General features: G+C 34.7%; 3 protein-coding genes across 4 annotated transcripts in view; 2 read left to right on the top strand and 1 right to left on the bottom strand.

The window, feature by feature from the left end:
* Nucleotides 1-1,909: 1,909 nt before the first annotated feature.
* LOC116413391 (sin3 histone deacetylase corepressor complex component SDS3) lies at nt 1,910-14,634 on the bottom strand. The gene is made up of 7 exons (XM_052901532.1): nt 14,281-14,634; nt 13,430-13,493; nt 12,284-12,421; nt 11,048-11,225; nt 10,162-10,384; nt 8,895-9,058; nt 1,910-8,155 (listed from the first exon to the last, which is right to left on the bottom strand). Exons 1-7 carry the CDS (start codon nt 14,441-14,443, stop codon nt 8,063-8,065), a joined length of 1,023 nt encoding a protein of 340 aa, XP_052757492.1. The 5' UTR covers nt 14,444-14,634; the 3' UTR covers nt 1,910-8,062.
* A 951-nt stretch (nt 14,635-15,585) lies between these two features.
* Nucleotides 15,586-26,188, top strand: part of LOC113517491 (SH3 domain-binding protein 5 homolog) — a 30,946-nt gene continuing 20,343 nt past the window's right edge. Inside the window, exons 1-2 of one of the 2 annotated variants that reach the window (XM_052901517.1) lie at nt 15,586-15,900; nt 20,934-20,996. In XM_052901517.1, the coding sequence (XP_052757477.1) occupies nt 15,832-15,900; nt 20,934-20,996 (132 nt within the window). In that variant the 5' untranslated portion in view covers nt 15,586-15,831. Of the gene's footprint in view, nt 15,901-20,781; nt 20,997-26,188 lie in introns of those variants that run through there. The other variant, XM_052901516.1, reaches the window with a different exon arrangement.
* On the top strand, nt 15,894-20,500 carry LOC113509281 (F-BAR domain only protein 2). Its single transcript, XM_026892595.3, has one exon. The coding sequence runs from the start codon at nt 15,981-15,983 to the stop codon at nt 18,645-18,647; it is 2,667 nt and encodes an 888-aa protein (XP_026748396.1). The 5' UTR covers nt 15,894-15,980; the 3' UTR covers nt 18,648-20,500.

Here is a 26,188-nt window from a genome sequence, read left to right on the forward strand (position 1 = left end):
GATGGGCTAACTAACCTGAGGATCTACCATGAAATGATATTTCGAATTTTCAGACTAAATTCGAGTTTTTGATCATACCAAAGTTAGTCCGTTAAATGGAGCTTAATATTTCCTTTGTCATAAACCTACCATAAAAATCCAAATATTATTATAAGTATTTATTATGTAATTTTAACATCAAATTTGTGTTTCGTTCGGTCCCGAAATTTTAGATAACATTTCATGACAGACCTTCTGCTTTCATCCTTACCTATCATCTCTTAATGATCTTGCAAGCTTAAACTGATAGTACAGGCAGGGTTACCATTCCATTCGTAGCCATTGAAAAAAGACATCATAGTCCTCATGAATGGCAATGAATGAGAGGTTTCACGGATGTTATAAAGTATTCCTTAAAGGTAGCTCATGTCTATAGGCGACGATGACATTATACCGTTCCATCAATTATATAGCATATTGTTTTATTCCGACAAACAACGTTCTCTGTAGCTTATCAACCGACTTCAAAAAGGATGTTCTCAATTTGGTTTAGTCTTTTTTTTATTTTTTATCTTCATCACCTCATAAGTACGTCAGTAGTGGGAGGAAAGGGATTGTTAGTAATGGAGACTGAGAATCCCATTGCTAGCAATATACCCAACCAGGTCGACCTCCTCGCAGTTCTCTCTGGAAACTATCATAGTTAATTCCTGATGAATTCATCATGATGGGCTAACTGGCCTGTTTTCATTCTCATCTATCACCCTTCACTGGTGCTCCGCCAGCGTATCCCGTTAGCGCAGACGGGGTTACCATACCATTTTCACCCATAAAAAAAACTACGTCAGTAGTAAACCGATTTGGGTACTTTTTTATCTGGAAATATATACTTGCAGATTGCTCCCGTAGAAATTATATCAAAATCGGTTCAACAGTTTAGTTTTTTCCAAATAACTGATTTTACCACACTTGAAAGTCAGTTTTTTTTTTTTTTTATAGAAAACAATCTTAATTATTTAATTTGTCATGAATGGCCAGAATTTTGGGCAGCGGAGTCAAAGGCCACAGACTAAATAAAATAGAATCGTGGCATCTTAAATCTGCGCCTTTTGAACGACCATGCTTTAGCACTACACTAGCAAATGATTGAGCGATTCTTCAGCCTCAATTATATCTGTCCCATATGGGGGGGGGGGGGGGGGGATTAGGCGAAGGGATCGTTAGTAGCGGTAGTCTTATTTCTAACAATATACCCTGTCAAAACAACCTCCCCGTGGTTGATTCCAAGGGAGACTTTGGAATCAACCGTGCTGAATTCTAGGTGTATTCATCACGATGGTCTAATTGACATGCCTTTTCATTCTCACCTATGTGCAAGTTGGAAGAAAGAGATTATTAGGAATGAAGGTGGAAAAATCCCATTATTAGCCCTATAAGGTCAATGTCCCTCTGGAAACCATCGTAGTTAATAATTGTGGAATTCGTAACGACAGGCCACTGACCTGTTTCGTCTTCACCTATCATCCATCACTGTTACCCCACCAGTGTATACCCACAGCACAGGCGGAGCCATTTTTTCATTTTCACCCATTAAAAAAAACAGTAGCCAGTTAGGATGTCTGTTTACCTATATTAGATTTTTTTTTTTTATACAACTTAGAATGGCAAACAAGCTGACGGCCCACCTGATGGAAAGTGGTAACCGTCGCTTATAGACATGAGCAGTACCATGGACATAACAGAGTATACTGTTTTGTCCATGATACCCCCAATGCCATTCCTGAGGACTCAGGTGTTATTCCTCTGTACCCTGTAAATTCACGCCATATCCAACTTTCTAGGTCCACTCCCAGAATACGTACATGTTCTGTTGTACGTACGTCTTCAGTTTCCTTCCTCAATTTATCAATATGCAAATAAAACAAATACATATAGGTATTTCATCTTAATACAATAATGTAATTTAAAAGATCTCGCTTCGATATCATCTACTTTAGTAAAATTTCACGTACGCATATTTACAATTGTCACAACACATTTACACAATAATTATTCATCACAATTATAAAAAAATAATCTGAAACAAATGTTACAATCTAAAATCCATTTCATTTACGCATTACGCAGACATTTGATCAGTATAATACATTGGAAATTTACAATATTATTTACAATGTTACAATACTGCACACAATCGTGGATTTTTTATTTTTTATAAATAAACTTGTCACCAATAATATTACAAAATCATTGTCACTGCACGATTATCGCGTGTCGTGCTTGACACGACGCCTGAAAGAGTATCCGCAGAGACCGAATGTAACAATACAAATAACCTAAATTTATTATTGCTTAGCCAATCGGCGCTTTTATAATTTAACGTATTACGTGGCACGACATTATTTACACGATTTGCACGATTTTACTGTCACGACAATGTATGCAATTTAAATATTGTGATTTTTTTAATTATGTATGTAAATTCAAGAATTTAATTAAAAGCCGTCTGCTTGGATACCTCTGTCCACTTGTATTTCCGCCGTGAAGCAGCTGCGCTTGTATGGCTGTGTTTCGGTTAGAAGGATGTATGGAGACTTAACATCTTAGCCCTCAGTAACAGCAACGCATAAGGGGTACCATGGGCATGATAGTGTATTCTGGTAATGTCCATGGTGCTGTTCGAGTCTATAAGCGACGGCTTTTTTTTAATGGATGATAATGGAACGGTAACCCCTCCTGGGCTATCGGTATACGGTGGCGTGGCACCAGTGAGGGACGATAGCTGAGAATGAAAAAGGTTAGCCCATCGTAATAAATACACTTGGAATTTAACACGCTGGTTTCCAAGGAGGACCACGGGGAGGTCGACCTGATTGGATATATTGTTAGCAATGGGACTGGTAGTTCGAATTAGCTGTCATACTTAACACTTTCTTTAAAAAACAGCTTTCATTTCTGCGCATTTGCCATTCTAAGTGTCATAAAAAATTCTCTTATAACGTCACGACAATAAAATCGTACAATATCGTGCCGTGCTACGGTCAATTATAAAATGAGCCAATACTTACAAACAAACCACTAACACCATTACATTGTTTTGTTAGATTTTGTCACTGCAGACACGCGCTAAGAATGCACTTTGCACATTATAAACAATGTCATACCCTTAGATTATACATACAGAGTGTCTCCATACAAATGTTTCGAGAAAAGCGGCTCAACTTTTTCATACAATTTTGCGTGATATATAGTCACGAGTGTTTTCTTTACAACTTCTATATTTATTATGTCTTATAATTTTTGCATCTTTTTAATGCATAATAACTCATTTTATTTATTAAATAATTAAATATAGAGACGTCAAAATACATTGTGTGCGTAAGTATATAGAACACTGATAAAAAATAGAGTTGGCTAATTTGACTATTAACTGACAAAAAGTTGACCCGTTTTCGAGACTAGCTGCTCTATCTATATATATAAACTAAGGTGACACGACATGATGACAATAATACACAACTTAATTTGAAAAGAGCAATAAAAAATTTTAACTACTCTGAAATTACCACAAATATTTACATAAAATATGTAACTTTGTAACTCGGTTAAATTAATATTTGTTGACATTTACATTTCATAAAAAAAAAAGTTCAACGCTTTTGTCAGACATTTAAAATAAAAAAAAAATACATTTAAAAAATTAAGGCCCATTTATATCTACGGACATTGAGCATCTCAGACGGGTAACAGACATACTCTAAACGCCGGTCTCACTCATTTTTAATCCTTAATATTATAGACATAACAAAATATGTCTATGGTTCTGTTTATGTCTACGAGACGAATACGATTTTTTCCCATAACGTAAGCCGTCAGCTTGTGTACCATAGTCATTAAATAATTATGAATTAAAAAATTTTTATTTTATTTTCTAAAGCTACTCTGTCAGCCATTGCTGCTTTTGAATAGACAGTGATTGTACGACGCGATTCCTAAACGCTCAATATCTGTAGATATAAACGTGCCTTTATTACAACGCGAATTCTTATTTAATATTGCCGTTTGCCACATATGGAAAATAAAAAAAAAAACAAGGCGCGCGATAAATTCGACCAATAGGAATGTACCATTTGACATCGCGGCAAATTCAACACTGCATTTACAGTTTCACAATTAAATTGTTCATATATTTCATGAAATAAATTATCATAACCAATAATTGATAAAGAACTTGACTAGAGATGACGCTCAAAAACAAGCTGTTTGAAAGGGAATGTTCACAATTGTTTTGTTAGAAATTGTTTGTAAATTATTCTGTTTTGTGTGTACAGTGTACAGTCCGTTTCTGTTTACTTGCACTATAGAATAGTCCAACTTTACATGTTTTTTACCATAGACAATACTATACTTGCTCTCAATTCTATTTTTTTTTGTGTATATGTCACGCAATATCTTAGTCAATTCAAAATAGCGTATTACTGATATAGATGATCATTTTTATAATCAAATGGATTTTTAGTTTTGATCTGTTTACAAAATTCTCTTTGATTTAATTTTATTTTTAAATTACTTTTTACCCGTGAGTTCGTTCACGTGAACGGGATATGTTAACCTACTGGGATAAAAAGTAGCTTATGTGCTTCCCAATCCCATATAGTACGTGTATACCAATTAGTGATTGGTTAAAGCATTAAGACGTAACAAACAAACAAACTCACTTTTACATTTATATTAGGATTGGATATAAGCTACTTTTTACCTGGTCAGTAAACACATTCTAGTCACGCGGACAATTTCGCAGGTAAAAGCTAGCAGACTTTTAAAGCATGGCAATAACTGGCAAAACCTCCCAATAGGGGGAGGCCTATGTTCAGCAGTGGGCAGTTAACGGCTGATAGGATAGTGACATTAATGACTGCATTTGCAAGTTTTAATAATAACATAGATAAAAAAATATTTTATTTTCCAGTATAGATCGCTCTTAGCGATAAGGTCGCCCATTGTTTTCTCATTGCGATTATTTCTTGTAAATATTTATATTTATAATAAGTTTACTATTGTAATCTTTTGGAGGAAACAATAAAGAGTATCTATCTATCTATAAAGATTAACCAATGGTGAATTGTCTTGACATGGTCCTATTAAATACAGGACAATTGGGGACAAGATTGCTCGGTATAGAGGCGGAAGACTGATAGGAAAACTTTATTAGACTGTAATAATGCGAGGCTGATAAGTTCGCGACCTAAAGTACTTGGCAATGTCTCATCATCACACTAGTGATAATACTAATTGGGTGACTCCTTGTAAGTATAAAAAAATATCCCATTTTTGTATTTAGTTCATTAGTTCGGTTTCAGAGATGCTTTCTCCCACGAACACTCAGGTTATGGAATGAGCTCCCTGCCGAGGTATTCCCAAGAGACTACAGCATGGGGTTTTTCAAATGGGGGGTAAAGAGGTTTCTTCAGGGTCGGCAACGCGCGCGTAATACCTCTGGTATTGCAGGCGTTCATAGGCTACGGTAACCGCTTATCATCAATTGGGCGGTATGCTTGTTTGCCACCTCAGTGGTATAAAAAAAAATTTTGTTCATTAACATTCAATCCCTGGAACACTCAACAACACCATGTCAGAAGAAACTAGAAATTCTAGCAATTTGAAACACTGCGCTGTAATGAAACTCCTTGTTAAAAAAGGAAGTACCCCAAAATAATTTTTTGAGGAAATGTCATCGGGTCTTCAGGATTAGACACCTTCATATACGGTAGTAAAAAAATGGACTCGGTTATTTCAACGAGGAAAAAAGACGTGTGAAGACGACCTTTGCCTTGGATGCCCATTAACTAGAGCGACCGAAGTATAGATTAAAAAAGTCGAACAAATAGTACTGGCCAATCGAAAAATTAAACTGTGCCAGATAACAGAAGAACTACAGATTAGTAAGGAACGAATTGGAGACATTCTACATGGAAAAAAAATTGTGAGCATTGGGTACCATGAATGCTCACATCGCTCGACAAGCAACGACGATTGAAAAGTTGTAATTTTTTGAGAATTATATCAGAGTGATTTGGACGAAATTTGTAACCGTATTGTCACCGTTAAAGAGATCTGGATTCGTCAGTATGATCCAAAGTCTAATCAAGAGTCGACGCAGTGGATAAAAAGGGAGAAAGGACACTAAAGAAGTTTAAAGTGGAAAAGTCGGGTTCAAAGCTAGACAAGTTCAAAGACAGCGAGGGAATTATGTTAATTGATTACTTACTTAAAGGGATGTGGGAAAAATATAAAACAATATATTTTCACTCATTATGCACCTGAGGCTGCGAACCAACCAACCTCCCCTCGTAAATTAACGTTGGGTTTATCTAATCAATAATACCTTCATGCCGGATCTCTTGTGGTATAGACAGAGACCGATATGTCAAAGATAATGCATTTATGATCTGACTAGAACCACCATAGAATTACAAGCAATATTTTTGGGATTGGGATTTCAACAATTGTTTTGGGAAAAGGTTATCTCATAAATGGAGTAAAATGAATTCATATTGTAATGCCATATGCACTTTTGTTATGTACATGAAAATTAAATAAATAAATAAATTTCATATCGTTCATCTATACATTTTTTATAATTAAATTATTAATGGGCAAGTTATTTCATGGACAGAGTGAAAATAGCATTTTAATACTTATCAATGATATATGAGAAAACTCTTCATGGTTTTAGTGTAATATTTTCAAATTTGGCCACTTTTTTTCTTAATCGATATATTATATCTTTTTTTACAGGTCAAAATTATATGATTTTATTTTATATAATTATATGTTATTACATATATATATATAAACGTGTAAACGTGGTGTAAAGGACAGGTTGGCAAAAACTAAAACAGTGAATTCTGACCATTATTCGGAACTGAAAACCAGTCAAAATTCTTTCTGGAACATTCCAAATACATTCTCCAGTATGATAAAGAAATTTTCACTCTATTACTTAATTACTTTGTGTTTTAATTGTAAACATTCATTCACAACACAATGTTCACGATAAAATGAAAATGTAAAAAAAAATAACTATAAAAAATCCATTCGCATGTCACTGTAATAGTTCATCTTGTCAAATTCTCTAAAACAATGGTATTTATAGTAAACATAAAAATTTTATAAATAATTATCAAGTAATTATTGTCATCATATGAACTTTGTGAAAATAAACCATACCTTACAGTAATCTACAAGGACACAAACAAAAATCAGTGCTGTGAAACTTCATAGGTTTCAATTTTATAGATCATGATAAATTCATCGGATCAATACAACACTATCAAAATAAGAATAGGAATTACATTCCGCCATATTGTGCGCGCTTACACTGTCAGTATAAAATTAATTAAATAATGAAGAGAATGCACTTTCTACATTAACGCAATTAGCGACACTTTTTAAAAATATACCAATATCGTTGGCATAAAATGTAATCCATAAATAATAAATAAATAAAATATTAAAAAATATAATTATTATGGCATGGTAAGGTGAATCCGTTTGCCTGTGGTCACAGCAAAGAATGCGCCACCTCTTCCTTTCACATGAATGCCGTAAGAGGTGACTAAGGAAACTTAATAAAAAAAAGTCGAAGGGCAGCAGTCTCCCTTTTAAAATATTACCAAAGCCTTTGCCAGGTTGCCAGATTGCCAAGCCTAACAACTACTGGTAATGCCTCCATACTGCCATATCCATAATAAATTAGAATGCTCAGTCACTATGTTTCAAATAGAGTTTAGTGTAAAAAAAAAAAGAAAATAAATAAATAAAATATTAAAAATATAAGCTCAATAAAATAATGTACATTATACGAAAAAGTATGCATTCTAAATAATATGGTAAACTAATGCATACCATTCAAGTGACAGTTGACATTGACAGTCCTATTCTTGATTTGACAGCACTGTATCGAAGGTCATGCACACTCTAGCATCTGTACTAAAGGCCGGTACACGCACTCCGCCATTGGTCACTGGTCCGGTCGCCGCAGACCGCTCACAAACCTCACTCTCACTGTACAGTCGGTGCCTTATGAGGCACGTCTCTTTAACGTCACTTTACCGCGCGCTAACTGAGATATGTATATTCGAAACCGCTCGAGGTTTTGTTTCTTCACCCAGATCTGTAAACGAAATTGTTTCAATGAGTTATTGTGTAAAGATGAACTACTAAAAATTAAGGTACAATTCAACAGAGTTCTGAACTATTTTCAGTACAAAGTAATAATAATAATGCCACCTATTGCCTTGTCGTAAAGTTATTATGAGTTATGAAAAACGAACATCTGGAAGCAAAACCCACAACACTCATTCTTGAGTTAACTTTAAATGTAATAAAGGAAGCGATCCTACCGGGAATCAAAACCGGTATCTAAATGGCGCAAAACCACCTGCTAACCACGTTGGGGGTCTAAAAATATTAAAAAAAAAATAGTTAATACATGTGATTAAAAAGAACAACTCTTCACTACCCTAAGGAGGAGGCTAACATTCACTAGTAGATAGTTAAAAGCTAATACGATGTTGATGATGACATGCATTTAAACAGTTATAGTCCAAATAGAAGGGGGGAAGGGAATGTTAGTAATGGAGACTGAGAATCCCATTGCTAGCAATATACCCAAACAGGTCGACCTCCTCGCGGTTCCTCCTGGAAACTATCATGGTTAATTCCTGATGAATTAATCATGATGGGCTAACTGGCCTGTTCCTATTCTCATCTATCACCCTTCATTGGTGCTCCGCCAGCGTATCCCGTTAGCGCAGGCGGAGTTACCATATCATTTTCACCCATCAAAAAACAAAAAGTTCAAATAGGAACACATGATCCTAGGAGCAAATTACAACGAATGTTGCTCTCACCGCCTCGTCAGTGATAGCGTGTATCTGTCCGGGGAAGCGCGCCACCTCGCGGCCCTCGACGTAGACGCTCTGCCCGCGGTGGAACCAGCGCCGCTCGTACAACAACTTGCCGTCCTCCACGCGCGTCTCCGATGTATCGCTACTCTCGCGAACTGGCGATTCACCTGTTAAATACATTCTTGTATTACGAAGAGCAGCAAATAAAATTGTTTAAACCAGTGCGAGTGGTTGCAAATAATCGACTCTAAACCTGTTTTTGCCCCAATAATTAGGCAAGCAGAATATCGAGTAATAAATTAAAGTATTACATCAAGTATTTTACTGAACTAGATGTTACTTTGCAATAGTCCATATCACTGGTTAGTTGATTAAAATTAGTTTAGGAACTTTTTTGTGAATAGCAACATACCTATCACTGTGGGGAAAGGGAAAGGGTAAAAACGATATATCCTATCAGGTCGACCTCCACTCAGCTCCCCCTGGAAACCATCGTTAATAATCGTTGTATTTGTCAGGACGGACCAATTGACCCTTTTTATTCTAACCTATAATTGACAACTGGTGCCCTGTCAAAGTATACCGATAACGCAGGCAGGGTTACGATACGATAGCCCGATCCTCTCATTGTGGGTCAAAATTATTATAGGGGCCATAAAATGATTTTTGTATTTTTTTTTTTCTACTAACATAGTTTAAGTCAATTGTTACTAACAAAAATGGATCTTTGTAATCTATAATAAAGAAATATTATTATTATTTCATTTTCACCCATTAAAATACTAATGACTGCGCCATAGGAATTGTTAATTTACTTGTAAGATTTTATTGCATGTATATTCATTTAAATTCGTGTTTCAACTGTGAAGCAGTTGTGTTTGCATGGCTGTGTTTTGGTTTGAAGGGTGGGATATGGCGTGAATTTACTGGGTACAGAGGAATAACGATTTACAATTAACCATAGTCATAAAAACCAAGACCATTCTGTCTGTGTACAACTGAAGATAGAATATCGTGGTTAATTCTAGTGGAATTTGTCACGATGGGCTAACGAACCTGCTTTCACTATCACCCATCACTGGTGCCCCGCCAGCGTATACCGATAGTGCAGGCGGGGTTACCATTCCATTATCACCCATTAAAAATAAACTGAAGATAGAAAGAATAACTTGACTTTGTACTCCCCTATCACCATTAACCGCAGCCCCACCAGCATGAACCAACAGCACAAGAGTTACTATTAATTTTTATCAATTAAAAAGATTCATACAACTGCTAGAGTTGAGATGCTTCCTGGGTGCCGCGGAGTTGTGCGAGGGGGTATGATGCCTGGGCGGTGGCGAGTGCCTCGATATCGCGCGGAGGTCTGCATCGATGTCCTTGTCGTCCAGCTGGAAGGTGAGCGTCGTGGTGAGGGGTTTCCGCCGCTTCTCCGGCGCTGGGGCGGGCTCATTCGCACGCCGCCGCAATATACGCTTCATGACGGGCTTTACCTGTATTCAAAGGTTTTTTTTTTTAAAATACTACACAATATAGAGTATTATATTGTATTGTATCTGGCCTTAACTGTCCACTGCTGGGGGGAAAGGGATAGTTAGCAATGGAGTTTGATAGCCCCATTGCTAGCAATATGCCTTATTAGGTTGACCTCCACGTGGTTCCCCCTGGAAACCATCGTGAACAATTCATGTTGAATTCGTCACAATGGGCTAACTGACCTGCTTCATCCTCACCTATCATCTTTCACTGGTGCCCCGCCGGTGTATACCAATAGCGCGGGTATGCGTAGTATGGTATGGTATACATAGGTAGTTTTGCGTAATATGGTATTGCGCAAAACTACCTATGTATACCAATAGGTAGTTTTGCGCAATACCATTCCAAAATGATCCATTAAAAAAAAACTGTCCACTGCTGAACAAAGTCTATAAATAGTTGCCGCGCTTGGCAAGCAGGTTGGGACCAACAGTTAAGACTTTAATAGGACATCCCTCAATCATTAAGTTTCTTTAGTCGCCCCTTAAGACACCCACGGGAAAGACAGACGTAACCCATTTTATGCCGGGACCACAGGACGAAATACATTATCATGGTAAGTATCTCCTTCATAATATATGTAAGATTTATTTATATGTGATTACAGTTAAAAAACTCACCTCCATAGAATCTCCATTCAGTTCCATATTCTGTCGTTCATTCTCAATCAATCTGCGCTTGTCTTCAAAGTCATTTAGCAGGTTCTCCCTTAATTCTATTTTCTTCTCCTCAAACTCTTTTGCTGCTGCTTTCTTCTCTGCTATATACTCCCTTTCTACCACATCATACATGTGATCTCTGTAAAGAAATCATTTGTTTAATATTTGCACTTATCGGAACAATTTAAAAAATATATTTTATACAATTGTTATGTTAGTTATGGCTAAGGGGTTCTGAAATGGTTATCATAATTAAATAAAAAAATATATATAACATAGATATATTCTAAAAAACACTAAAAATCAAAAAGAAATTTGGACATGTCTCGACAAAATCTCAAAAAATAATAATTGGGAGAAGGGTAGGAAGTAGACAATAATGATATATATATATATTCTTTATTGCACTTAATACATGCGATGATTAGTTTAACAACTTGTTAGCAAGGGAGGACTTATCTCTGAAAGAGATCTCTTCCAGCCAACCCAGTGTAGTTAGAGAGAAAATAATTTAATTTGGATAATCCAGTGCAGGAAAGCTACCGGTGAAAATAATGTAAATACAACAAACACAAATTGTGAATAAATATATAAATAAATAAATACGTAAATAAGTAAATAGATAAATGCTTGTGCTAAATGACTTTTCAATAAAAGACAATAAAAGAAAGACACATGAATTTAAACTCATGTAAATCATAATAATAAGAAACAATACAAGAATAATTTAAGAAAGAAGTAAAGTCAATTACCTCTTTCAAGAAAAGGTTGAAGTTACATTTTCTTTCCTTTGAGTCATAATCTTAATTTATTTATTTTTATAATTGAACTGTCAAACTTTAAAATCATTGAACTAAATTTCTATTCTAGGTAGTATATTCATTTATTTTAACATCCACTGTATAAGTAGGTAGATATTATATTTATTTATAGTATATGTATTTATGTAATATTTTATTATGTATCTTAATATTTTATTTAACTGTATATTTGTTTATGTACACTAAATATTAATAGTTGTAGCACTTCAGCTGCCCGCTAGCAACATGTTTTCTAACTGCATTGGGTTGACTGGAAGAGATCTCTGTCAGAGATAAGTCCACCCTTGCTCACAATATTTATAAATGCATTAACATTGTAATTTACAAGTACAATAAAGAATATATATATTAAAGTCAAATACATATATGAACTTACTTATATATTCTATTGAGCCGTAACCTCTCATGCAACTGGTGTTCCAATCTCTTGACCCTCCTTAGAAACTCCGGGTGAATTTCTTCCTGAAGTTGCTGTAGCTGTTTGTTCAGGGAGGCCAATTTGGCTTGGTACATCCTGGAAGATTATTTACAAATTTATTTACATAAAAGGACAGAGAATAAAATTTAATGTATGGTACATTGATGGTAGTCTATCACTAAAATTAGTGAATTTTAAAATACATTTAGAGAAAAACCTATCAGAATTAGCTATAGATAGATAGATTTAAATAGATAATGCAACTACATACTTTTATAGTACAATGTTGACTCAGTTGCAAATCCTACATAAAATTTCTAAAAAATGTCATGTAATTTAAAAAAAAAGGAACTTATCAATTCCTCCTTCCTTCCTTATATTTTAGTAAATAATATTACAAGCAGTATTTTCAAAAATGGAGAAAATTCTGAAGTGCTATTAAAATTTACCAGAGGAAGAATTTGTACAAAAGTTGATTGCTTGAGTACCTCTGTCCCATTCGTGTTTCTATCGTGAAGCAGTTGTGTTTGCATGGCTGTGTTTCGGTTTGAAGGGTGGGATATGGTGTGAATTTACAGGGTACAGAGGAATAACATCTGAGTCCTCAGGAATGGACGGAGCAATGCATGGGGGGTATCATGAGGGAAACAGTATACTCTGTTATGTCCATGGTACTGCTCATGTCTATAGGCAACGGTTACCACTTTGCATCAGGTGGGCCATTAGGTTGTTTGCCATTCTAAGTTGTATAAAATAAAAAAATTAAAAAAAAATTTAATTTAATATCACATTGAAATCTATATTCTAATGGCCATATTATATAATTGTATGTGTATTAGAAATAATTTAATATAAACTATTTCTAATTCACATACAATTAAGTCAAAATTATTATAAATACAGTTAATGATCCTTAAAACAGTCATTTTGCAAAGCTATTACATTAAAATCTTAAGAGACAAATTTAAAGAACTGGTGCCTCAGAGTCAAGCCAATACCTAGTCCGAATAGAGGCTTGCCATAAATAGGTATTACAATATATTCAATTTGATATAAAAAAAAAGTAAGTAATTAAAGTAACGACTAAATCTTAATGAAACTTACTGTTCTTTGATTTCAAGTGGTTCATCATTCTTGGGTACATCTGTTTCACTAGCCTCTTCTGTGTCTGGAAAGCAAGTAGATGAATAGTTATTTAATCAGAATTATTTTACATATATGTTGATATTGACAGGAATAAAAAATAAGCTCTATCCTTCTTCATCCTATATCACTTATCAGTTTGTGTAAACCAATTAGTGTGATTAGTTAAGCCATTAAGGCACTACAAAAAAAATTACCTTCATATTTATAATATTAATAGGGATTATGAAACTAAGATGTATTAATGGGGCAAATGGGATTATTAGTAATATAAATTAAGAATTTCATTGCTATCAATACACTCTGTTATGTACACATCAATTTTAGAAACAATAGTTTTCATGTGGTTTCACCACCAACCTAGTGAATTTGCCATGATGAGCCAACTGACCTGACTTCTACTTGATGTATTATTCCTTCTTGGTACCCCACAAACGTAAACCAATTGTGCAGGCAGGGTTACCATTTCATTACCATTCATTTAAAAAAAAAAAGTATAAATATCCAAAGCTTTTTTAAATACTACATGCTCTATACTGTTTTCAAAATCGTATTAAATGGTTTCATGGCAATTTTGCGGTGAAAGTGACTACAAACAAACTCATTACGTCATCCAATCAGGTGATAATGAAATAGGCGGGAAGACAATGTCTAGATCAGCGCTAACAACCATTATAACCTAACAATAATTGCATAACGTTTATTTACAAACGACGAGGGACTTGACTATTCACGAAAAACAGGTTTTAGTGAAAATGACCGAAATTCAAACCTCAAACAGGCATAAAACCACAATCGTAAACAAAACATACCCTCATCACTGTCGTCCAACGGCGGTGGTGGTAAGGCGTCTTCCTGATCCCTATATTCGTCCAAGTCGTCGTACCCGTCATCCTCGAAGTCATATTCATCTCCCGGGCCCGAATATGGTGATCCTTGGTAAGACATAGTCGAGGCGACGCGTAACAGTTGCATACAGATTGACTATGATCACCGTCTCAGAAACAAACTCTGGACACGCGGACGATAGTTAATTATCCAAACAACTAGTAAAATGTACCAGTTGTGTCACCCGTAAAAAGAAATTCATATAAAAACTAATAAGACAGAACAACGAAATTGGAACAAATTGAAGTTGTTTTACGTCAAACTGCACAAAAAAGCATCATATTATGACACTAAATCGTGAAAAAATTTGTTATATAGCACTGACGCTTAACGTCAATACATAATGAACATGTATGAAAGAGAAAACATATACTTTTAGTAGTCCACCTCACTTTATAGGGATATAATCATAGACAAATTACTTTTTTTATTGAGTTTCTTATTATAATTATATTATATAGAATCGATTTAAATCGAATGCTTTAAATGAATTTAAATATATATATTTATTTATTAATATATATAGTGACCATTACGGGCTATATATCTACGCATCTCCATAATAGCAACAGTATATAAACGAAAATTATGATAATTGAACTGAACTAAATGTAACGTCAGAGGTATCCTTCTCTAAAAATCTATCCGATTCTAGATTAAGGACATATGGATATGCGACCCTGGCCTTTCGAGCCGCTGCAGTGTCCCAGTCCTTTCCGCAACTATAAGGTATCCCCCCCCCTTTTCCCAGATAAGTCCTTTATTCCTCTTATTTACCAATTTCTTTCACGCATTTCCAACGTTCTCTTCCTTTTTTCCTCAATCCTTTCCTTCATAGCGTACGTGGCGAAAACCACCAGTAAATGCATTCCTAAAGAGTAAGTAAAACTAGAAACCAAATCCGTTTGTAATATGGATAAAAAAAAACATATTACGCCGCCCCCAAATATTAATTGGGATAAAGATAAGAAGATGATGATAATGTACTGAACTAAATGTAACCACAATAAAACGAGATATCATGCGTTTTGAAATAAAATTGTTGAATAAACTATTCTAAATAAACTATTGCAATTAATACACAAATTATTAGAATGGATCTTCTTGATTGTATAAGTACACATCGATAAGGGGATATCGATGTTCGATCCAATAGAATCGAATTAACCTAATCGAGTTAGATGTGCGATATTAATCAAAAAGTTTACCTTTATTGTCTATTATTATGATTTTACGTCATGTTAGTGGACGTCATCTTGAATGAGAAATTTATTTTATTATTTATTTTTCTAAATTAAACACGTTATCGTGAAGTTGTATTGTGTTACTATCATTATAATACTAAATTTAAATAACAGTCTTTGTGTTTTTCCTTGTATCAATGATAACGGTACTATAGTGAACGTGACGCTATACGCTTTTGTGTCGGTGATGTAATTTAAGTGATTGGGTGGCTTCCTAGTCCTAGCACTATAATGGAGGAATCCTCATTCACAATCCCAGCCGACGACAATGGTGATTCTGAGCTCGACCCTAGAATACAGGTCAGTGAGTGACAGTGTATTGAAATAATAATAATAATGTATTGAAATATCAGTTAACGAATGCCTTTGTAATTGCAAAGATGAGTGTCAACTTTGTAGATTATTTCTCCAACGAGCATAATGGATACGATATATTATATCAAAACATGAAATACGGACTCATTGCCAGCAAAGAACTCTCAGAGTACTTTAGAGAGAGGTCCAATATTGAAGAAACAAATTCTAAATTATTAAGTAAATTAGCTAAGCAAGCGAATAGCAACTGTGCACAGGGTACATTCGCGCCATTCTGGGGCGTTCTCAAATGCTCTGCAGAGAAACTGTCTAATTTACATCAGCATATGTTCCAGAAAGTGAGTGAACTTGTGAAAGATGTTGCTCGATATGCTGATGAACTGCACAAAAAGCATAAAGCAGTTAAAGACTCTGAATCGAATACATTAGAAGTAGTCCTGCTTATTCAGAGCACTAAACAGGCTCTTCAAAAGGCTAAAGATGTATATACAACTAAAGCTGCCGAATTGGAAAAACTCAAAAAAGATAATGCCTCCGCCAAGGACACTGAGAAGGCAGAAGTAAAATTGAAGAAACTACATGAGGAATATAGACAACTAGCTGAGAAGTATAATTTAGTAAAGCAGGATTTTGAAAAGAAAATGACACAAACATGTAAACATTTTCAGGATGTAGAAGAAGCACATTTGAAGCAAATGAAACAATTTGTGAATGCTTATGCTGACATTATACAGAATAACCATGACCTTATGGGTCAAGTTCACAGAGACTTTAAACATCAGTGTCTTGAGTTAACTGTAGAAAGATTATTAGAACAGTTTCTTATAGAGAAATACAATGCAATAGAGAAGGCCAATTTAGTTGAACTACCTCCCTCATTACCTAAACCAGGCTCTGCCAACAATTCAATATCAGAAGCAGATCAAATCTCAACTGTATCTAATGGCTCACACAAGCCAGCGCAACCAGCTAAAGCAGCCAAAAAGGAACCAACATTTGCTAGTAAAACCTCTCGGAGAACAACATCCCTTTTAAATTTATTCACTCCTAATTTTCAAAGTAAAGATGAACCTAGTGGTAGTATAGAAGGAGCTGCCCCTTGCTCTGCTCCTTCCAGCCCAAGTGGTACACCAGCTACTCCTGTAGCACCTGACAAAGATGAAAACATGGGTCGTACAACATTACGAGAATCAAAATGGTTCCGAAAAACAAAAACCAAATTGAAAAAATCAAAGAAAAAGAAAGATGAGATAACTGAGAATTCGAATGTAGGGGACAAGTCTGATTTAGATGAAAAAGAAGAGGAAGTTCCAGTTAAAGAAGACTTAAATTCCCCAGAAGTTGATGAAGAAGGTTACTGTATCAGACCAAAAGATGAGAAAGGTAGTGTTTATTCATCAAGTGATTCTGATTCAGATGAAGATAGAGACCGTAAGATTCATGTGGAAATAAAACCAATAAGTAATGGTGGCGGTCCGATGTCTGCCAGTGTGGATGAGCTCAGAGCTACTGTAGAAAATATTTCTCTTTACAAAATTGGTACAACAAGGCGTGGTTCTAATGCAAATACCAGTAAAGCTAGTAGTGATTTATTAGATCTCAACTTCTTCCAAAGTCCCACAGCTAGCAATCCTACCTCACCACATGGAACTGTGTCAAATCCATATGCTCCATTGCAGGCTAATCAATCGCATCTGCTTGAAAGTCCGACTCCAGTTTCGACCGCCGATGTCGGCGACCTATTCTCCGAAGTCGGAGAAATGAGTCAATCGAATTTTCGTACGTCTACGCCCACAACAACTACTATTTCGCTTCCGCGACCACCATCGAGACGCTCCGAAGGTGATTTCCGAACTGCCGGCTCCTCAGGTTCTAGAGGCCCTTCTCCTCTTACTATAGGTATGGCTGATACAATACCTTTGGCAGTCGCTTTTCACGAAATCATACACGCGTATTTTCGGGGTACAGAGGAGTCTAAATGTCAAGTGAAGATGTCAGGCGACATGATGCTGTCCTTTCCCACCGGTATCGTAGGCGTACTAGCTAACAATCCCAATCCAGCGAAACTTTGTTTCCGGCTGAAAAATATACATAGATTAGATAACGTGTTACCGAATAAACAGCTGATTAGTATCAATGCAATGATGTCTACGCGCGATACGACTGTCGTCGAATTTAATATGCCGGCGTTAACTTCTCTTTTGAAACGTCAATCGGAGAAGAATCCCACCGCTCAGTACTTCAATGTGGACATACTGAAGTACCAGATACGGCCAAAGGCCGGCGCTGCGTCATGTCCCTACCAATTGGTGTCTTACTGGAAGTGTGAGAGGGATCACACAGATCTTAAAGTGGATTATAAGTACAATCTACACGCCATGAGCCCCCCGTCACCGTTGCTGAACGTGTCTGTCTGTGTGCCAATGAATGGTGCCGTCAAGAATGTCATTGCGATGCCAAAAAACACTTGGAACCCCGAGAACGAGCAAGCTCTGTGGCGTTTTACGGAACTATCGCAGCATTCTGAGGACAGAGGGGTGGGCTCGCTGAGGGCACGCTTTGAATTAAACGAAGGTCCCTCGACGAAAGGAACGATATCGGCACAGTTCAACTGCGAGGGCGCCACTCTCTCTGGCATTGAGTTTGAGCTTATAGGCAGCGGGTATAGACTATCTCTTGTGAAACGTCGTTTTGTCTCTGGTAAATATATTTGTGATAGTGAGGTGCACTGATTGGTCCAAATCAAATCTAAAATTCACGTGTAGATATTTCGTTAATATCTTCAATGTATGAAGTAGTACACATTTATAAGTGTATAGGCATATTTGGTACCATATAGGACTGTTTCCTGTTCACGGAATTAAGTTAATGCAACTAAGTTTGTCAATTTTCTTATTATTAGTAATATAAAATGTTATAATAAATTTAATGTTGCTAGAAATATATTCACAGCATTACTGACTTATTTTTCAGATTAGAGATGTGCCATGTTTAAAGTTTTAAATGAAATAATCACAATTTTTTTTATGTTTAGCGCGAGCAATTCTGTGTGTTGACATATTTTTTATTTAAAAAGTAATTTAAATTTAACATCACATTTAGATGATAGCATTTTTGTAAAATGTATTATGTAGACCTATCTCACGTGGTACTTTTCGTTTTGAATTAAGAATTTGGTAGTAGGTTTATAATATTCACAAAATATACATATTTCATTTTTGTATTTAGCAAATTTGCAATTTTATTTAATTCATATCTTTCTCAATTTTTTTTTTAATGTTATTAGTTTTACCTTCAAATAATGGCAGTAATTGCTGATATATGGGTCTCATATTATGTTAATGGCATCATACATCAACTAATTTTATATTATGACTTTAGCTTGTAGTTTTATTGATAATTCTATATTGGGCCTAAAATTGCAATAAATATATCCTACTCCTACTGAAGGCCACAGTTAATGATGGTTACCATTACTGGTTGCTGTCAATTCTATACAACACCGTATGGTTTAATGGAATCTCTTGTAACATCTATTCTTATAACTTAATTTGGTATGTATTACACTATGTTGATAGGATATGTAGTTTATGTTGTATTCAGTTAGCATTTAGTGGTTAACCACCATTAATTTTTTTTACAAAAACAGTGTTTGTCCCCGCACTGCTGTAACTGGAGGTACCTACCTCGATACTATAGTTTTTACTCAACAGTAATCTCGTATTGTAATAAAATATCGTCATTACATGTATGTATATTAAGAATCAAATTTCCTTAATAGTCTGTCGGCCTAATAAACTAATAGAGTACCTACGTTGTATAAATATTTAAATAACTAAGGCTGACTCCTCAAGGTACGACTTGATATGTAAAATGTGTGTAAAATACGTGTCTAACATAGCAGTTCGTTGAAATAGTTGTAATAAAAACCAATAGTGATGCCGTAAATAAAATTAATGTTTCTTACCTTTTTTTTTTGTCGAAAATTAAATTAAATTACTAAATCGTATCACATCGAGTCGTTCCGTGAGAGATCGTGGTACCTAACTTTACCAAAAGTGAAGTGTTCATAATATAAACAGTTGATATATTTAAATATAGGTCAAACAAAGTATAACTTTAAATTAAATAAAATCATTCCATTATCTTCTACTATATGTAAATCTTTAATATAATTTTTTATCACAATATATTTTTTTTTCTTAATACTTACCCTCTTATTTATAAAAATGTCAAACGTCTAATGAACCTATTTTAGCTATTGAACTGTTTTGTCTCTCTCCTTTATGCTACATTCCCAATTGGAAAGAAAGTGACAAAATAGTTTAAAAGCTCAAACAGGTTCGTAGTAGGTTTTATTTTTTATGAATAAGGCGGTTAATGTTTACCAATGATTGTTTTCGTTTTGGTCGTCGTATCTTATATTTTGTAATTCGAAAAAAAAAAAGGAAAATTAGATAAAATTTTAAAAATGATAACTGAATGCGTAAAAAGTATTTTTGTATTGTAAAATTTATCGCATGTATATTCTAATTATATACTGTAACTATTACATTCATGGTGAATAAATTAAAATGTAATTTTAGCTGGAATTTTTCTTCTATCCGTACACACGTTTAAACCGAGATTGAGAATAAGTAAGTAATGTTATTATTAAGTAGTTGCTTTTAATTTAAGGGACAGGAAACAATCCTAACGGTATTTCAGAAGTGACTCAACATATTCGTATTAAGTATATAAGTAAAAATTGGAAATAAAAAAAAAATCGTAATCTTTTTTTTTTGTTTTGTACTTTGCGTATCGTGTAAATTCGCCTTAAAATGTCAAGATAAAGTTAGTGTTCGGCTGTTATCTTTATCAGCTGATAGTATATATCTGAATGTGTACAAGGTAGCGCGGGTGATATGGCCCGTTTGTTTCCCGTCCCTACGTGTTGCTTGCTATTGCCTTACGTATGGGATTCGCCATACAGCGTCTCGGTGCCATGCGACTGTCTGAAGTTCTTCCGAAATTTACAGGTGGAGTTGGAGAAATTGAACGCTGCCACAGACGAGATCAACAAATTGGAATTGGAACTTGATGTGAGTTGTTTTTATTCATTTTCATTATAATCGCCAATACTTATTATTCTTTTTATTTTTTTAATAATTGACAAGTTTCTTCGACTAATACTGAGTCTTAAGCAGAGTACTTAAGTCCGTGGTCATAAAATTTAGGTTATACATAGTACCTAAATATTTGGGAAAAGAAAGGCATAGGGTACTTTTTATCCCGGTTTCAGCTATTATCCGGCGCGCGTGAATCAATTCGCGGATAAGACTTGTATTCGGTGAAACAGCGCTTTGCACATTATACAATATCAAATTTATAACTCTATTTATGTTTATACAAATAAATGACTGAATGATTTTTCTGAAATATCGAATACAAGCTTTTACCCGCGTCTTCGCCCACGTGACCCCAATATGTTTACGGACCAGATTTAAAAAATTACCTATATCTTTCTCCGCCTCATATAGTAAGTGTCGGTTATTGTATGCCACTATGTATTATAATAAAATCTGCCGATAAAAAAAGGAATCGTTACATTGATTTCACAATAATGATGATACCTACCATGTACACGACCGATTTATAACCTCCTTTTTAAAATGGATTCAAAAAGTGGGGCGTGCTCTTACCTTTGTTTATCAGATCAATGGATGATGTATGATGAATAGAAAAAGTTCATTGTACTATGTTATCTTGTAAAATATGTGCAAAATAATATTAAATCCATGCGGCGTGTGTGTGGTGTTTTTGTTAAAAAAACTGCTAAATACGAGTCGAACTTGCTCACTGAGGGTTCCGTGAATTATAATTTGAAAAAAAGTGCTTTTGTGATGTAACTACAAGTTTACAATTTTTGGATTTTTCCCTTGTGCTGTGTGGTATTTAGATCAACGGGATGCATCTTATAGTTTCAAATTTCCTTTGAAATACATATAATAAGTCATTGATTGCGTTGACTTAGAAGTTTGATTTATTCACAACTTCAAGGCTTTGCAGACTTAGTACAATATTAATTTCAATTTGATACCTCTACACGTTCCTGAGAAAAGGATTCTTAATAGACGGACAGACAGACGGACAATAGTAATTATATTAGGGCTCCTTTTTTTCCTTTTATGTACGGAATACTAAAATGGGTAAATTTAATAAATTTATAAACACCTGTAGTTATATCCAAACTTAGCACATTTCACTTTATACATTGATTCACGCGAGTGGAGCGGCGAGATACAGCTAGTGTATACAGTGACAACGGCGTAATACGCGTAGAAGTATAAATCATTCACAAGTGATAGCTGGCAAGGTCTCGTGGACGATCAATTTAATATGAAACATCGATCACACTTGGCTGATCATATGTAGGTACTGTGTTGATTGCACCTCTTTTGTTTCTTTTTTTTTTTTTTAATAGCCATTTATTTCTATTGTGCCTATCATTCTTTTGTTTTTTAATTGTAAATTTTACTTTCAAAATATTTTTTTATACAACTTAGAATGGTAAACAAGCTGACGGCCCACCCGATGGAAAGTGGTAACCGTCGCCTATAGACATGAGCAGCACCATGGACATAACAGAGTATACTGTTTCGCCCATGCGTCGCCATTCCTGAGGACTCAGGTGTTATGCCTCTGTACCCAGTAAATTCACGCCATATCCCACCCTTCAAACTGAAACACAGCCATGCAAACAACTGCTTCACGGTTGAAACACGAATAAGATATACGGAAGCTATTCGTTGTTATAATGCAATTATTTAATGTTCACCGTAAAAACTGAGAAATCCATCATAAAACCTAATACATACGCTGTGTAGCATCATCTCAGCCATTATCTGTCCACTGCTGGACATCTCTCTTTAGTCGTACACTCTTGACAGAGTGGTCGTGGTTTTCACAATGACAGTGGATCGTCGATGAGGCTCTCCTTCGTGATTGAAGTCCTCGCAATATGTTTCCGTCTACTTCTGTTCACCGCTGAGCGAGAGCATTCCACAATAGACTGCTGTGTGGCCGTTTTGATGAGGTCAGTCCATCGCGTTGCAAACGTTCTACGCTGCGTTTGCCTGTACGGGGTTGCTACTCAAATACCTTTCGTCCCCATCGGTCGTCGTCGTAAGCCATTAAGATGATATGACGTAACAAACAAACAAACTCGCTTTCACATTTATAATATTAGAATTAATAAGGATATACTTCGTATAGCCCTGTAGGTTCCGGCATGGAATAGGCCACCCTTTACTTTCCCGTGGGTGTTGTAAAAGGCGACTAAAGGGGCTTATGTATATCATATAATTTTTCCCTGACATTCTTTCCATTACTGGTATTTGATTTTGCGGGTAATATCTTTTGACTATTAGAATAAATACATTTATTGTCCCAAAATTGATAAAGGCACGATAGGACTGACGTGCCTAAATAAATCAAGATAAAAAAAAATATGACATGGTCTATTTATGTATTAAATTTCCTGAACTTTTATTCAGCCATTTAACCATAGCGTGAATAACAAACAGTCAAACATTCGTATAGTAGATATAGGAGACAAAGCCATTCAATTTGTACTAAGTAGTCGTAAATACAATAGGGCAATAAAATCTGTCCATCTTTTGCATGCCTTCACAAGGATTATGCTAGTTAATATATTCCGCTGCGCCATCTTTGAGATTGGAGGAAATATGTATGACTCGTACATAATGAGATAAACTTTTACTATACTAGCTTTTCGCTACTTCGTACGGTTACAACCCTGGCATATAGACATATTAATTTTAAAGTAATTTAATTTAATTAAAATAATTTTAGTTTAAATATAAAAAATGATTAGAAGACTGTCATCATTGTTTATTTATTTATTTATTTTGTGATACATAGGTAACAATGGATGGTAAAACAATATAAGTCCTCTATGATCAACCCCATCTATCGAGGTATACTATATATATATATATATATATATATATATATATATATATATATATATATATATATATATATATATAAAATTCAAATTCAAATTCAAAAATCATTTATTCATGTAGGACATTTTAGCCGCTTATGAACGTCAAATTTTTACATTATAATTTTATATTTACCCTACCGTCCAGTTCGGTATATAGATCCAATTGAGAAGAACTGGCAAGAAACTCAATTGAATTACTTTTTTTTTTTTAAAGCCATTTTATTTACAATGTATATTTATATAGGTGTCTATGTCTAACATTAAATGAAAATTCAGTGCATGAACAACTATTGCCATGCACACTCGTCATTCAAGTAATCGTTTAGTGAGTAATAGGCTTTGCTCAGTAAATATGATTTAACAGATGTTTTGAATTTATTTAAGGGTAATTCCAACATATCCTTTGGTATCTTATTGTAAATTTTTATACCTATTCCCATAAAAGACCTATTAACTTTTTCTAAACGATACTTGGGGACAGCAAGTTTGTCTTTAAATCTAGTATTAATATTATGAATATTGCTGTTTTTTGGAAATAAGTCAAGATTTTTATGAACATATAGAATATTTGAATATATAAATTGAGAAGCAACGGTGAGAATATTTGCCTCTTTGAATTTCTCTCTTAATGAGTCACGACTCTTCATACAGTAGATCGCTCGAACGGCACGTTTTTGTAATATGAATATATTCTTAATATCTGCCGCTTTTCCCCATAGTAATATTCCATAAGAGAGTAAACTATGAAAATAACTAAAATAGACTAATCTAGCAGTATCAGTATCAGTGTACTGTCTAACTTTACGCACGGCAAAAGCTGCTGAACTTAGTTTCGCTGCAAGGCTTTGAATTTGTGCACCCCATTGTGTTTTATTATCTAGTGTGATTCCTAGAAAGACAGTAGATTCTATAAATTCGAGAGATTCGTCATTTAATTTAATATTGCAATTAGTATTAAAACTTTTAGATAGAGAGAAATTAACACATTTTGTTTTTTTAGCGTTTAACATAAGATTGTTAGTTGTAAACCAGTGCAGGAGACGCCGCAAAGCACTATTTACATCGTCATAATTATTAGTCATTCTATTAACTTTAAAAATCAATGAAGTATCGTCTGCAAACAATACTATGCCGCATCTATCCTGCATGGCATATGGGAGATCATTAATGTAAACTAGGAATAAAAATGGACCGAGAATAGATCCTTGAGGTACACCCATTTGCACAAGTGACCCGTCAGACGTAGCGTTGCTAATCTTCACTTTCTGTATTCTATCAGATAGATAAGATTTTATTAAATTTAAAGCATTGTCTTTGACGCCATAAAAAGCAAGTTTTTTTAGCAATGTATTATGATCAACGCAATCAAAAGCCTTAGAAAGGTCACAAAAAACACCTATCACATCCATTTTAGTTTCCCATGCAGCAAATACGTGTCTAAGCAACTCTGCACCTGCGTCTGTAGTTGAACGACCTTTGGAAAAACCGAATTGACTATTGTGGATTAAATTATTTAAATTGAAATAACTGACAAGTTGCATAAGGATTATTTTTTCAAAAATTTTACTGAGTGCTGGGAGTATGGATATAGGTCTATAATTTATTGGGTCACTCCTATCTCCAGATTTAAAAAGCGGTATGATTTTACTAATTTTCATTATGTTAGGAAATTTACCTTCATCTATACATTTATTGAAAATAAAAGCAAGAGAGGGCGCAATAATTTCCATTATACTATCCAGTATTTTAACAGATATACCCCATAGATCCTCTGTTTTTTTATTATTAAGTTGTTTGAATATTTTCATTATTTCTACTGATGATGTATGTCTAAAGTTAAATACAGCTGATGACTTGCTAACATTGTCTGTTAGTAAAGTTTCAGCAGCAGACGGGGAAGATTTTAGAGCCTGTGTCGTAATTAATGGAATATTAGTAAAATAAGATTCGAATGTATGCGCGACCTCTGTGTCGGAATTTACCAATTTGTTATTAATATTTAAAGCTATTTTGCTATTTTGAAAATTAACTTTTCCAGTTTCGCTATTTATTACTTTCCAAGTGGCTTTTATTTTATCTTTAGATTTAGTTATTATTTTACCTAAATAGAGAGACTTAGCTGTATGACAAACCTTTTTAAATATTTTCGAATAAGATTTTACATGTTCATGAAATAAGGGATCGGATATATAGCTTCGTTTTTCGTAAAGTTCGTAAAGATTAGCCCTAGACTTATAAATACCAAACGTGGCCCAGTCACAA

The sequence above is a fragment of the Galleria mellonella genome, unplaced genomic scaffold (genome assembly GCF_026898425.1).
Source record: "Galleria mellonella isolate WM207_F2 unplaced genomic scaffold, CSIRO_AGI_GalMel_v1 utg78, whole genome shotgun sequence".
NCBI lineage: Eukaryota > Metazoa > Arthropoda > Insecta > Lepidoptera > Pyralidae > Galleria > Galleria mellonella.

Coding starts and splice junctions, on each gene's coding strand:
- LOC116413391 (XM_052901532.1), bottom strand. CDS start 14,443: ATGCAACTGTTACGCGTCGCCTCGACTATGTCTTACCAAGGATCACCA. Junction 13,494..14,280: donor GTTGGACGACAGTGATGAGG/GTATGTTTTGTT, acceptor CTTGCTTTCCAG/ACACAGAAGAGGCTAGTGAA. Junction 12,422..13,429: donor CCACTTGAAATCAAAGAACA/GTAAGTTTCATT, acceptor ATAATCTTCCAG/GATGTACCAAGCCAAATTGG.
- LOC113509281 (XM_026892595.3), top strand. CDS start 15,981: ATGAGTGTCAACTTTGTAGATTATTTCTCCAACGAGCATAATGGATAC.